The following is a 14,634-nucleotide window of genomic DNA, read 5'->3' as shown; positions in this document are numbered from 1 at the left end:
ATGGGATTTGACCCAAGTGATATTTCATCGATTCATTTTGGAACAGCTTAAGGTCAATAATGGTTGGTTATGAGTTATAATTCTTGTTGTCATTTAAGACTTCCAACTTCTGTTAAAAAACCAATGGAAATACCTATAAAGTTCATGCCTGAGTTAATTTTGATGATGTTACCTTTGACATTTTGGAACACTTTCATGGGTCATGTTAAAGTCTCTGTCATAAATTACGTGCCTTCAATAAAAACTTAAGAAAACACTTACCATGATATCTTCCTCTTTATTATTAACATCTGATTTATGGGAAAATAAAGCAACTGTAGCATCACAAAAACATTTTACTCTAAATTTCCAAAGCAAAATTCATTTTCTGAGCAGTTTGCAAGTCCAGCACTGCCCGGTTCACAAGTAACTTTGCAAAATAGTACAGTATGGACCTGCTGCTCATGCTTACCTTTAAGGTGTTTCTGAGAGAGAGGACAGTCTGTACAGGTCATGACACAACTGGAACTGGTGTGAGAGTGTGGTGAGTGGGACACCAGATGGACAGGGCTCATGAATAAGGCAGATTATAGAGGCCTGACACTAGTGTTCAGCTGATTCAGAAGTGTCTGAGGGCTGTCTACAAACAGGGCCACACCCTGTTTGCAGTTATACCAAACTGTTGGTGCAACTAAGTAGTACACCATCATTTGAACCACTATGACTAGACATTAGTGGAAAATTACAAAAGAAGCTGCAATGGCCGGCCAGTGGGTCATTCTATCTTACAATATTTGCGGTCTTGAAGCTCAACAAAGCAGCAGTTCACTGGGTTGGTTTTCAATTTGTGCATTAACCGTTCTGTCAGTCCTCTGGATGTGTTAGTCAACAAACCCAATCTTAATGGACACATTCCTGGCGGGCAATTTAGCAAATTAGGTTTGGGGCTATTGGACGCTGGGCCCATTTCAGCTGCAACTGTGACAACCAGTCTAGTCATCACAGCATCATAATACAAATTACAAAAAGTGATAATGTTTTAACTTTAAATAAATTCAGGCAAGTTTTTTATTTCAACTTTCAATAATTTCAGGTACTTGATGGAACAACACTTCGTAACTTAGAAATATTTGAGAACACTTCGGGTGGCACAGAAGGAACACTTATTGACAGACTTGATCGTTGTTCCACTGCATTTGGTAAGAGGTAAGTCATTTGAATACACTAGATTTGCTTTTATATACAGTAAAGCCTCCGATAACAACGGTTCGACCAACAACTTTTCATATTTCAAACCCTTGTTAGTTTAGGACCCAATTAATTTATTTACGTCCTTATTTCATTCGTATTTACGACCAAAATATAATAAAAATCACATAGAATTAAATTTTAATATAATTAAATCCCATCTGTATTATAAAAAAATACTGTAAAATGAAGAGCTTTGCGCAAAGAAGCTGCTCCTTAATGAGTGGTAAACAATAGCTTGGCTGGCCTTTTTTTTTCACGATTGGAACAGGAGAAAAACTTTCTGTTTTACAGCATTTTGCATCCCTATTCAACATGAGCAAGTGATGGTAGAGTAGGTTCAAAAGCTAATAAAAAGTGTATAAGCTTAGCTGAGAAACTAGATGTGTTAGAATGATATGAAAAAGTGAGAGGTCTGTGGATATTATATGGAGTAAGCAATGAACATATTTTCTGAAGTGGATCCATTAACAGAACAAAGTATTAAATTTAAATAAACACAAATGACCTCTACATAATGAGAAAAGAAAGCAGCTGTGCAAGGTTCTTTCGACAGCTTTATTATTCGAAGGCCTAAACCGTCAAATTCAGCATCATAAGCAGCTTCAACATCAACTTCATGTTCAATAACAGTTTCAGCAACAGCTTTATGGAAAGCTATAGCTTCAGCCAGAGTTGAACCTGATGACTTTGTCATCTGAGTAAAACCACCTCTATTCATTGGCTGTCCTTATGGTTTAGACTTTACCACCATTGGTGAGTAGAATTTTTGTTTTTACATCTGTAATATTTTAAAATATATATGAACAGAAAATAAGTATTGCTTTATATTCATGAGAGAAATGACTTATATGTTTTCACATGTACTCACTTACTGTTCATACGCTATGCTCCCAATTGTCTTGCCTTATTTCTTTACCATTAGTGGTTAGCTACTTCTAGTGTTCCATTTATTAACATTAAATAACATTACTTAAAACATACATACGTATTAAATTTTTTTAATTAAGTTTACTACAGCTACAACCAGGGTCTTATTTTCTTAAGTTTCTTATGTCGAACCATCGCACTCACTAAAACACGTCTTCTTTCTCTTGTGTGTTTATTCTGATGATTATGAATGAATTGTACTGTTCATCTCGCATATATAAAGATCAATTCAATCAAATACAAAAGACAGGAGCGAGCAACAGATGAACCTTGTAGGGGGGGCTGTGACAAAGAATTATGCACTCAGCCTGCCCTGGGATGAAGGGGAGGGGGTCATCCACAAGATGCATCAGCCAATTACAGATGTCCCATGAGATCACATGACAGCATTAGCCAATCATTGCGAGTGAGCCTGCACCTAAGAATCCTCGGCGTTCTCAGCCTGCCACACATGCACACGCAAGTGGACCGGGAGCATGGCGCAATATCTGCCATTTTTCTATACATGTTATAGTACGTACAGTATTTACCCATGTAATATTTTATGTTCTCAATGATAAAACATACACCATAAGTGGCTGATCATATGATAATATGTACAGTAATAATAAATGTTGGAGGTATGTGTATTGCTGTGTTGGTATTAATAACTAGGGCCCTTATCTCAAAATTTATAAAATACATCAATGAAAGTAAATGGAAATTAAAAGTTATAGATTTATAAATTACAAAAAGTTGGATGGTCCATCGTTATTTTTATTTTTATTCTTTTCATAAATACTGTATACGTACGTATACAGTAGTACCTATTCTGCGGTCAATTGAACCCACGGGGTACCACGGAAAGTGAAAACCGCGTAAAGTGAGCAACAGAACATATGGGATTAATTCCAATAGAGGCTGGCCCGATCCCCAAACTCCATTTTTCCGACACAATACCTATGTTTGTAGTAAAATAACATCTTAATTTATGATGGTATGCACACAATTAATATTTAAGATAAATACAGTTTGCCAGGTTAATGTCCATTCAAATAATGGACTGTCCCCCCCCCCTCTCTCTCTCTCTCTCTCTCTCTCTCTCTCTCTCTCTCTCTCTCTCTCTCTCTCTCTCTCTCTCTCTCTCTCTCTCTCTCTCTCTCTCTCTCTCTCTCTCTCTCTCTCTCTCTCTCTCTCTCTCTCTCTCTCTCTCTCTCTCTCTCTCTCTCTCTCTCTCTCTCTCTCTCTCTCTCTCTCTCTCTCTCTCTCTCTCTCTCTCTCTCTCTCTCTCTCTCTCTCTCTCTCTCTCTCTCTCTCTCTCTCTCTCTCTCTCTCTCTCTCTCTCTCTCTCTCTCTCTCTCTCTCTCTCTCTCTCTCTCTCTCTCTCTCTCTCTCTCTCTCTCTCTCTCTCTCTCTCTCTCTCTCTCTCTCTCTCTCTCTCTCTCTCTCTCTCTCTCTCTCTCTCTCTCTCTCTCTCTCTCTCTCTCTCTCTCTCTCTCTCTCTCTCTCTCTCCTCTCTCTCTCTCTCTCTCTCTCTCTCTCTCTCTCTCTCTCTCTCTCTCTCTCTCTCTCTCTCTCTCTCTCTCTCTCTCTCTCTCTCTCTCTCTCTCTCTCTCTCTCTCTCTCCTCTCTCTCTCTCTCTCTCTCTCTCTCTCTCTCTCTCTCTCTCTCTCTCTCTCTCTCTCTCTCTCTCTCTCTCTCTCTCTCTCTCTCTCTCTCTCTCTCTCTCTCTCTCTCTCTCTCTCTCTCTCTCTCTCTCTCTCTCTCTCTCTCTCTCTCTCTCTCTCTCTCTCTCTCTCTCTCTCTCTCTCTCTCTCTCTCTCTCTCTCTCTCTCTCTCTCTCTCTCTCTCTCTCTCTCTCTCTCTCTCTCTCTCTCTCTCCTCTCTCTCTCTCTCTCTCTCTCTCTCTCTCTCTCTCTCTCTCTCTCTCTCTCTCTCTCTCTCTCTCTCTCTCTCTCTCTCTCTCTCTAAGCTCGCTGGCTCCTCCCTTTTTGAGATATGTTTGGGTGAAAACACTAGATTTTAAGGTATACTCATAAATAATACCTCACTAAAGTTAGGATAATATAATTGACATTTCTGGATTCCTTGCAGGTCAAGGAATATTTTGAATGTAAACTTCATATATTTTGCAGAAAAGATAAAATATTTGCTTTGTGTAAACCAAATTCTTACATTAGATCTAAAATTTGTATGACTAATGCAAAATCCATGATGTTTATATTCAAAATGATCATCATATTGTAAGAATTCCAGCAATGTAAATTATATTCTGGTCGGGTAATTTGTATGAATTTTATGAGCTAAATAAAAAAATTATACTTCACCCGTGTATATGAGTAGGTGCACTGCGTAAAATGAAATTCCGGTTCTGGCGAGGTACCGCATAAATGTAGAATAGCGTAAATCGAGGTATTACTGTATTAAAAAAAATTCCCTGAAAATCTCTTGATTTTATACAGCATTGCTCATTAATGAGTCATCCATCATGCCATAAGTTGATTTGTGTTTCATGAACTATACACGCTACCTGACCTAGCTTGGAGAAGGACGTGCCCTAAGTGCTCGTGTTAGTGACCATAGGAAATGGCCGCCGGGGATCGTTGTGTTGTGGGGGAAGAGGGACGGTGTGTGAGGAAAGACGACCCCCTGGCAACTCTGTTAAGTCAGCTGGAGCAGTTTAGGAAAGAGATAGACACTTTAAAGGGGGAGAACGAAGCCCTCAGGACTGACCTCCTCCAGGTAGGTGTCCTGCCTAGCAGGACACCTACCTGAAGGAGGGTCAGGAGGAGCAGGCGTGGAGAGTGGTTGTCTCCAAGGGGACTAGGGTCAGACTCAGGAAAGTTGACCAGGGTGTGGAGTGCAGTAACCCCTACCAAGTGTTGGAGGAAGAGAAGAGGATGGACGGTGTGATGCCAGGAGAGAAAAGTGCAGTTGTTCAGACCGTGCCCAGTGGTAAGGTCGTGGTAGTTGGGGACAGCCAGGTGAGGTTCTTAGATAGGAATTTTTGTGCAAGAGGTAAGAAACATAGGACTGGGGTGTGTTTTCCTGGGGCTGGGATAGGGCATGTAGCTGAGAGGATAGATAGGGCTCTGTCAGGGGAGGGTACCAAGCCAGTGGTGTGTCTTAGTGTAGGAGGTAACGACATAGGAAATGTTGGGAGTGAGGAACTTTTCAAGGGGTATAGGGAGGCGCTGGGGAAAGTTAGAGATCGGGGAGGGATCCCGATAGTATGTGGTGTCTTGCCTAGAAGAGGAGTTGGTGGTGAATAGTTGTCAAGGGCAGTTTGTGTCAACGGCTGTCTTGACAGATATTGCAAGTCAATATTGGTCCCATTCATTGACAACTGGGACAACTTCTACGGCAGAGGGGACCTTTATGCTAGGGATGGGGTGGCAACCCTGGCTGGCTCTCTTGAGAGGACAGTTCAAAAGATGTCGAAGTCTTTAAACTGCTAGGGGAACATGTGAGCACGGGGGTGGAGGAGACTGCGGTGGGAGCAGGTAAACAAAGTGAAAGGTTACAGGGAAATAGTGCTAGGAATTATGACAAAACTAAATTAGGCAGGGAGTTCAAACCAAAACTCGACAAAGAGAGGACTCAGAACACGACTAACTTAAATGTCTACTACGCAAACAGTAGAAGTATGGGAAACAAAATGGATGTAATCAGGGCGTTGGTATGTACCGAAAAAATCGATATGATAGCATTCACCAAAACATGGATAAAACCCTAGACTCCCGTGAGTTACCTATCGAATACCAAATTGCAGGTTACAAATTATTCCATACCGATAGGCAGATTAGAAAAGGAGGCGGAGTAGCAATCTATGTCAGGGATAATCTGAAGTGTGAAATAAATAAGAAAATAAAAACTGAGCGGTATACAGAAACAATTTGGATAGAATTAATCGATGGTAGGGAAAAATTAATCACAGGAGTAATATATAGACCTCCTAATCTTGATGGAGTTAATGAACGACTTATTTGGGATGAAATGCACAGGGCTTCCATCCATAGGAAAGTCTGTATAGTAGGTGACTTTAACTTTAACTAAATAGATTGGATTGATCTTACAGGTATCTCAGAATCAGAGGATTTTCTTGAAACAATCCAGGACTGTTTCCTAAGCCAACATATAACCGAACCCACCCGGGGTAATAATATACCCGATTTACTTCTGTCAAACAGAAAAAACCTCATTAGTAATGTCGAGGTATGGAAAGAACTAGCTTACAGCGATCACAAAAAAATTATATTCCAGTTAGAATTTCAGGGCAGCTGCAAGAAAAATTCCACTTAAGTCCCAGATTTTAGAAGGCAAACTTTGATAGTTTGAAGAGGCAGCTGAGAGAAGGGGTATCACGCTTGGGGGTGAATCACATGACCTCACATGAGGTGTCCTCACACGAGGTGTCCTCACACAGTGTACTCACAGAGGGCGACCTCACCTTATCTGGAGACCTCATGGTTGAGGATGACCTGATAACAAGATCTCAGGTTGACCAGTTCCACAACAATTTAAATAATGAGTTAATTAATGCACAAAGGCAGAACATACCATACAGAAAACTCAGATCAAACAACAATGACCCTAACTGGGTAAATAATTATTTAAAGAACACTATTAGACAAAGGAAGGCTATAGGTAGGAGAATAAATTGTGGTGAAGTTTACCTCCGAGATTATTATAAGGGATTGAACGGTAAGATTAAGACCGAGATAAGAAAAGCAAAGAGGAATAATGAACTGAAGGTAGCAAGGGAGGCAAAGTCAAACCCCAAGGGATTCTATCAAATGTATCAAACTAAAACACAAGAAAAGATTGGACCAATACAGTCGGATACCGGTGAGCTAACTGATAACGACGGAGAAATGAGCAATAATCTGAATAAATATTCTTCAACAGTTTTCACCACCGAAAATTTAAACATGATACCCGAGGCACCGACTCTATTCAGAGATAGTGAAGAAAATAAATTAAGCGAGATAGTAGTGACTAGTAACGATGTTAGAAAGCAAGTAGACAAACTAAAGCCTAATAAGTCACCAAGTCCTGATGAGATATTTGCCAGAGTATTAAAGGAATGTAAGGAAGAGCTTAGTTTGCCCTTAGCAAAGTTGTTTAACATGTCCTTAAAAATGGGTGCAGTACCAGAATCCTGGAAAGTAGCAAATGTAATACTGTACCGACTTTCAAGAAGGGGGATTGATCACTATCCTCTAACTACCGTTCAATTAATCTAACATCAATTGTAGGCAATTTATTGGAACAATCATTTCAAACAATATTCAAAATCACCTGGAGAAGCACAAGTTGATCAATGATTCCCAATATGGTTTCACAAGCAGGCGTTTATGTCTAACTAATCTATTAACATTCTTTTTATCTGTTTTCGAATCAGTGGATGAGGGGGCACAATTATGATGTGGTATATATCGACTTTAGCAAAGCCTTCGACTGAGTCCCCAACGAAAGGCTAATAAGATAAGTGGAAGCTCATGGTATTAAAGGTGATATTCTAAAATGGATTAGGGTGTGGTTACAGGACAGGAAACAGCGAGTGAGCATTAACGGCACTAAATCCGATTGGAGCAACATTACTAGTGGAGTTCCCCAAGGCTCAGTACTTATACCATTATTATTTATTATATACATAAATGACATAGATATCGGCATAGACAGCAACTTAAGTAAATTTGCTGATTAAATCTGACGAGGACTCCGCAAAACTACAGGAAGATCTAAACAAATTTTTTGAATGGTCTGAAAAATGGCAGATGAAATTCAGTGTGAACAAATGTAAAGTACTGTACTCAGTATAGGAGATTTCAACAGGGAAACCAGATACCACATGAACAGCGATGTTATTGAGAAATCCGACTGCGAGAAGGATTTAGGAGTACAGTGGTCCCTCGGTTAACGAGCACAATCCGTTCCAGCAGGTTGCTCGTTAACCGAAACCATTGTTTCAATGGGTTTTTGGGTAATTGGTTCCAGCTTACCGAAAATTGCCTAAATTCAACAAAAATTTTAGAAATTGACACTTACTTTGAGGTGTGTATGTAGAAGGCTCCTGGATGATGATGGGAATTAGAATGGGGTGGAGGAGAAGGGAGAAGAGAAGGCATTGGGGTGGAAAAGAAGTCACCCCATGGTGCCATTTCACCCATAAAATTTTAGTTCTCTTGTTGTAATTCAAGATTATTTTCTTTAAATCAACACTGCACTGCATTATATATTGTCAATATGTAAAATAAATTTCAATATGACCAATAATTTGCTTGGAAACACAGAAAAAAGCATTTAGTTGAAGAGAGTCTCAAGCAAGATGTTACTTCCACTAAAAACAGAGAGACTAACGCTTGTTTGGTGTGTTAACAGGCTGGATGGCGCGCCACAAACTAGTGACCTTACCTTCAGTTATGTTCAATAATTGTTAAAATGACTAAAAAAAATTATATTAAACTTTTAAAATTATTGTATAGTATAAACTTCTTGATATTTACTAAAATAGTAAGGAATTTAAGCCCTAGAACCGATTACTGTATGGGTGGACTAATACTACAGCTGGTTGACCGCCAAGTGCAAGCGAAAACTTGTTGAGGTCGGCTCGTAAGAAACTCGTTAATCGAGGGATTGCTCGTTTACCGAAGTTAAGAATTTTATGGGAGGTAACTCGTTAACCGAAATCTCGTTAACTGAGGGATCACTATAATGATAAGTAGGAATCTTAAGCCAAGTAAACAATGTGTATTTGCTCAAAACAAAGCTAATAAAGTACTTGGGTTCATACAAAGGAGTGTTAGTTACAAGACTAGCAAGGTCATTCTAAAACTATATCTTGCACTTGTGAGACCTCACTTGGATTACACAGTTCAATTCTGGTCACCGTATTTCAGAATGGATATAGAATCCTTGGAAAGAATTCAGAGGAGAATGACAAGACTAATTCCGGGCATTAGGAACCTTGAGTACAGAGACAGGTTAAATCATCTTAATCCGCACTCTCTCGAGAGACGTAGAGTGAGGGGCGATATGATAGAGGTGTATAAATGGAAGTCAGGGCTGAACAAAGGTAATATAACAAAGGTACTCAAACTATCCAACCAGGAGCGAACTTGTAACAATGGTTTTAAATTCGACAAATTTATATTTAGGCGCGAAATGGGTAAACATTGGTTTGGAAATAGAGTACTGTAGTGGACGAGTGGAACACGTTACCAAATATCATCATTAACTTGAATACATTGGATCGCTTCAAACATAGTTTGGATGGATATATGAGCAATAGGGGTTGGTTCTAAATGGGACTGCCCAGTATGGGCCAATAGGCCCACTGCAGTTTCCTCCATTCTTATGTGTAGTGATCTGTTGGTGGGAGGGGAGGGGTGCAGTCGGTATCTCCTACCATATGGACAGGACTGATTCCTGTCAGCTTACAGTTGCCATTTAGGGATTTATCCAAAGCAATTATCCAATAGTATTTGGAATGAAATGAGTGGATATTAGAGCTTATTGTAATGATCTTGTGTACATTAAAGCCTTGACTAATGATGGTTGTAGATGTACAGTAGTAAAATTAATGTAAAAATACTGTATGTATCTTTTAATTAATGTTATGTAATGTACATACAATAGAAGTGATCAATGAATTGGCAGAGAAAAAAAAGTGAGACTGCGTGGGAAGCCAACATATATACGTATGCACTCGTGGAACAGTGTCGTTTATCTTTTGTACACACACACTCCACACACACTCACACACAAAACCACACACACACACACACACACACACACAACCACACACACACACACACACACACTCACACTCCATACAGGCAAACACACACATGGCGAATTACCCGTTTGTGGGGAGGGGGAAGTCGCAGTCACTTTTACCTCCAATAGACCCTCCTCCTCCGGCTGGGGGAGGTGTGGAGATTACCGCATACAGTATTTAAGTATAAAGGCAGAGGAGTTTTATTGTTTTGCTTATAAAATGTAACTGAATTGACTTAGGAGATTATAACTTGAATTGCTGAAATTCTTGTAAGATAGCTATTAATTTGAGGATAAACATCCATTATTTTGCACCATACATAATAATTTTAGTAATTAACTCAGTACATTTGAGTAAAGGTTGTGATAATTTATGTGGTTGCAGTTTCAAAGTTTTGTGACATCACTAGTGTATACTGAGTCTCCATATGCCCTGGTTTATTCATTGCTCAGTTGTCTAAGTGCAAAAGTATCCCTGTCGAGCTATATTGTATCAATTAATTTTAAAATAGAAATTATTATGTAAAATGTTATAAGACGATGGGTTAGTAGTGCTGTTAATGTGTGTGCTGTGTGTCTTGGCATGTCACCTCACCACCTGACTCCTGGACAAACTCTTCATCAACTTCTTCAAATCGTACAATGTGCTTGGGAATTAAGACAACAAGCATCCAGTGAGGGTCTTGTTGTGTGACTGCATGGAGGCGAATTAAAAGATCAGCTGTTGAGGAGCTTATTGCTGGGCAACACTGGTGTATGTTACCGCTCCTTTCTACTCCATCTCTCTAATCACCCACATCTTTCTGCTTTCTCACTCCATATTTTAAAATGTTATGTAATGTAATGTTGAAGGGATACAACTTTGCTCATTTATACTTATACTTATCACAATCTCTAAAAATATTTTAGGTTTCATGTTTATTCAAGACATCTTCAGGTCATGAGACCCACTAATCCCCCGGCCAAGAAAGGGTGACCTGACATTCCATCAGAAGGTCAGTAATATGCGACTACTAATCCCCCACCCTACCTCCACCTGACATCGCGTCAGGTCGGGTACACGAGACCCACTAATCCCCCACAGCTCCATGCGCGTGGAAAATACCAGTCTTTGCTGTAACACACAACTTCACTCACGCCCATATCATAAAGATTTTTTTCTTCAAATACTGTATATTTATTTTACCAAACTTTTAGATAAACTATTCTGCATTATTATAGTCAAGAAATGGAGTTTCTAACTTAATTAGAACTGCGTTTACGGACTCCGGTAGCTTAGACTCGAGGAAAACATCCCCAGCACCCAGAAACATTCTGGGGAAGTGGGCTAGTGCCTGTGTGCGCAAGATGTCTAGTTTAGACACTCGGAAACTTTTCACAGTAACCGGAAAAGATTCAAGGATAAAGAATTTTTACAGGTTTGAGAAAGTCGTCAGGTTAGCCAGAAATCTCTCATCCCCAGAAGTGCTCTGCACTGGTGAGGCATGCAGAACACCTCATATATCAGTTATCAAGTAGGTTATGGCCTTTCTCTAAATAAGGGTTGTCAAGCTTTTATAAACACCTAATTTCTTAAATTATGTCAGTGGCATCTGACAAAGTATCTGTTATAAATCATTTAATAATGGGTGCAAAAATACTTACGGCAAAAGAATATTAATCTTTCAGTGTGAGCGACAGTAATTTAGAAATAAAGTAGTGAAAAAATAATGACAATGCATCATGCACATCACTGGCCCTCTGTAAAGTTGCCAATGATCTTATTGCTGAACATTTAAATTACAGTGGTCCCTCGGTTAACGAACACAATTCGTTCCAGAAGGTCTTTCGTTAAACGAAAATTAAGTTAACCGAAACCATTGTTTCAATGGGATTTTGGGTAATTGGTTCCAGCTCACCGAAAATTACATACAAAGTAAAAATAAATGCAGTAAAGTACACTTACTTTGAGGTGTGTATGTTGAAGGCTCCTGGCTGATGATGATGATGATAATGATGATGGGAATTAGAAGTGGGGGTGGAAGAGAAATCACCCCATGCTTCATGCAGTCATTTCACCCATAAAATTTTAAGTTCACTAGGTGAAATTCAAGAATATTTTCTTTAAATCAACACTGCACTGCACTATACTGTATATTGTCAATATGTTAAATAAATTTCAGAATGACCAATAATTGTACTGTAAAAACATAAAAATAGTTTATGTTCAAGAGAGCCACAAGCAAGATGTTACCTCCACTGACCAGAGATACAAACTAACACCTTGGTGGGTGAGTCAAGTGGCTGATTGGCTCACCAAAAACTAGTTTCCTGTACAGTGAGTTCTGCTATAACGCGTGTTTTGATAACGCGAATTTGCTCTAACGCGATTTATGAATTAGGAACGATATTTGTATAACGCGAACGCTTGTTTGCTATAACGCGATTTTTGCTTACTATTTCTCCAATTTTGTGGTACAGTGGGGTATGCTATAATGAATCTAATTGGTTCTAGAGCCTTGTTCGTTATAGGATTAATCCGTTCCAGGCCCCCAAATACAATCACTTAACACTGAAAAATATAATATAAAATTGTAAAAATTGTAAAAAAGTGCATAAATATGCATCTAAACCCCTGAAATAAAGAATATCATTAATATTTGTAATAAAAAAACAATAAATTAGAAAAAAAAATTAAAATAATGTTCGTTGTAGGAGTTTCGTTCGTTATAGCATTCTCAATTTTATAGGTAAAACCGTTCGTTATAGGAATATTCGTAGTAGGATCCGTTCGTTATAGCATACCCCACTGTATTAACTGTGAATATAGTAAAGAAGAATATCAACAAGAAGCGTTCTGGTGATAGAATTCCCGGTGATGATCGTAAAAGAAAGGATATAACACTTGAAGAGAAGCTCGATTTTATCAACCTCAAAATCACCCTTCTCCCCCATCAAGTAAAGTGTTACATTTACTGTATGATTTCATTATTAGATATGAATGTAACATTTATTTAGACTGCTATCCTTTGTGTTAGGCTAACTACTAAATTTTTTCGATTTCGAGTAATCTGCACCTAACCCTATTTTCTCCATAAGCCCTGTTATTTCTATTACGCGATTTTCTATAACACGATATTTTACAAGAACACAATTATCGCGTTATAGCAGAACTACCTGTACTCCAATTATGTTAAATAAGTGTTAAAATGACTCAAAAATTTAATATATAACTTGGAAAATTATTGAATAGTACAACCTTCTTGATATTTACTCAAATGAGAACGAATTTAAGCCCTAGAACCGATTACTGTATTGGCAGACTAATATTCCAGCTGGTGAGCAAGCGAAAACATGTTGACATGATTTCGTTAACAGAATTTTTGTTTGTTAACCGAATTGAAGATTCTTATGGAAGGTAATTCGTTAATTAAAATTTCGTCAACCGAGGCGTTCATTAACCGAGGGATCACTGTATTAGTAAATATTATTATATTTATGATCCGATTATTTCCGATTATTATTTCAAGTAAAACAGAAAACTGAACAACTTTCCCCGGTGAAAAAAAAATATAACTGAAAGTGGACTGTAGGGTTATTTAGAAATATGAAAAATAATAGTTTGGACCAGTTTTGTCCAGCTGACAGAGCCGCCGCTGGTCTACCTAGCCTCTCAACAGGTGAATGCAGTTTTCGAATTGCATGCATTTGTACCAATTACGTTTACAGAAACGTAATTAAATAGCCACTCTTATGGAAGAACAGCTCTTTGGTAATGTAATATCACCGTATAACATAAGACTTCATGCTTATTAAGGGAAAAAAAAATATTAAATTTGACTAAAATGGCTCAAATTCCTTATGCCCCAACACAATAAAGTTCATTTTAGCATGTTATTGATAGGATGGTTACGTGTATACAGTACTGGATTAAGGGGTTGGGGGGCCCCCTGCTGACAACTGAAAATAAGTACAGTCAACCCTCACTTTACGCGGTCCCACATTCCGCGTTTACGCGGTACCCTGCCGGAACCCGGGATGCTCACATTCCGCGGTGCGTGTACCCCTTTATGCAGGTGAAGTATAATTCTTTTATTTAGCTCATAAAATTCATACAAATTATCCGGCCAGAATATAATTTACATTGCTGGAATTCTTACAATTTGATGATCATTTTGAATATAAGCATCATAGATTTTGCATTAGACATACAAATTTTAGATCTAATGTAAGTATTTTGTTTACTCTGAGTAAATATGTTATCTTTTGTGCAAAATATATGACATTTATATTCAAAATATTCCTGGTCTTACAAGGAATCCAGCAATGCCAATTATATTATCCTAACTTTAGTTTGAGGTATTATTTATTACTACAGTATTTCCCCGCCTAACGCGGTTTCACTTAACGCGTTTTATCATATACGCGGTGCCTCGCCAGAGCTGACCTTTCACTTAACACGGATTTTTTCCACATATACGCGGTGAGTGTCCGGCTCGAGACGCTATTTTTAAATTTGCGCCACCCTGCCTGACTGCCTGTTTTAGCTCGTAAAATTCATACAAATTACCCGGCCAGAATATAATTTACATTGCTGGAATTCTTATAATTTGGTGATCATTTTGAATATAAACATCATATATTTTGCATTAGACATACAAATTTTAGATATAATGTTTTCTCTAGTAAATATGTTATCTTTTGTGCAAAATATATGACATTTATATTCAAAATATT

The 14,634-nt window shown here is 38.4% G+C and overlaps 1 protein-coding gene across 1 annotated transcript in view; it reads left to right on the top strand.

Annotated features, from left to right (window-relative positions):
• The window catches only part of LOC121861362 (DNA mismatch repair protein Msh6-like), an 88,977-nt gene that overhangs the window by 41,027 nt on the left and 33,316 nt on the right, over nucleotides 1-14,634 (top strand). The window contains 1 exon segment of the mRNA XM_042359011.1: nucleotides 1,073-1,185. Coding sequence (XP_042214945.1) covers nucleotides 1,073-1,185 — 113 coding nt within the window.

Source organism: Homarus americanus, unplaced genomic scaffold, assembly GCF_018991925.1.
Source record: "Homarus americanus isolate GMGI-L3 unplaced genomic scaffold, GMGI_Hamer_2.0 scaffold24260, whole genome shotgun sequence".
Taxonomy (NCBI): Eukaryota; Metazoa; Arthropoda; class Malacostraca; order Decapoda; family Nephropidae; genus Homarus; species Homarus americanus.
The sequence above is the reverse complement of the archived record's forward strand: the minus strand, read 5'-3'. Positions and strand labels throughout refer to the sequence as shown.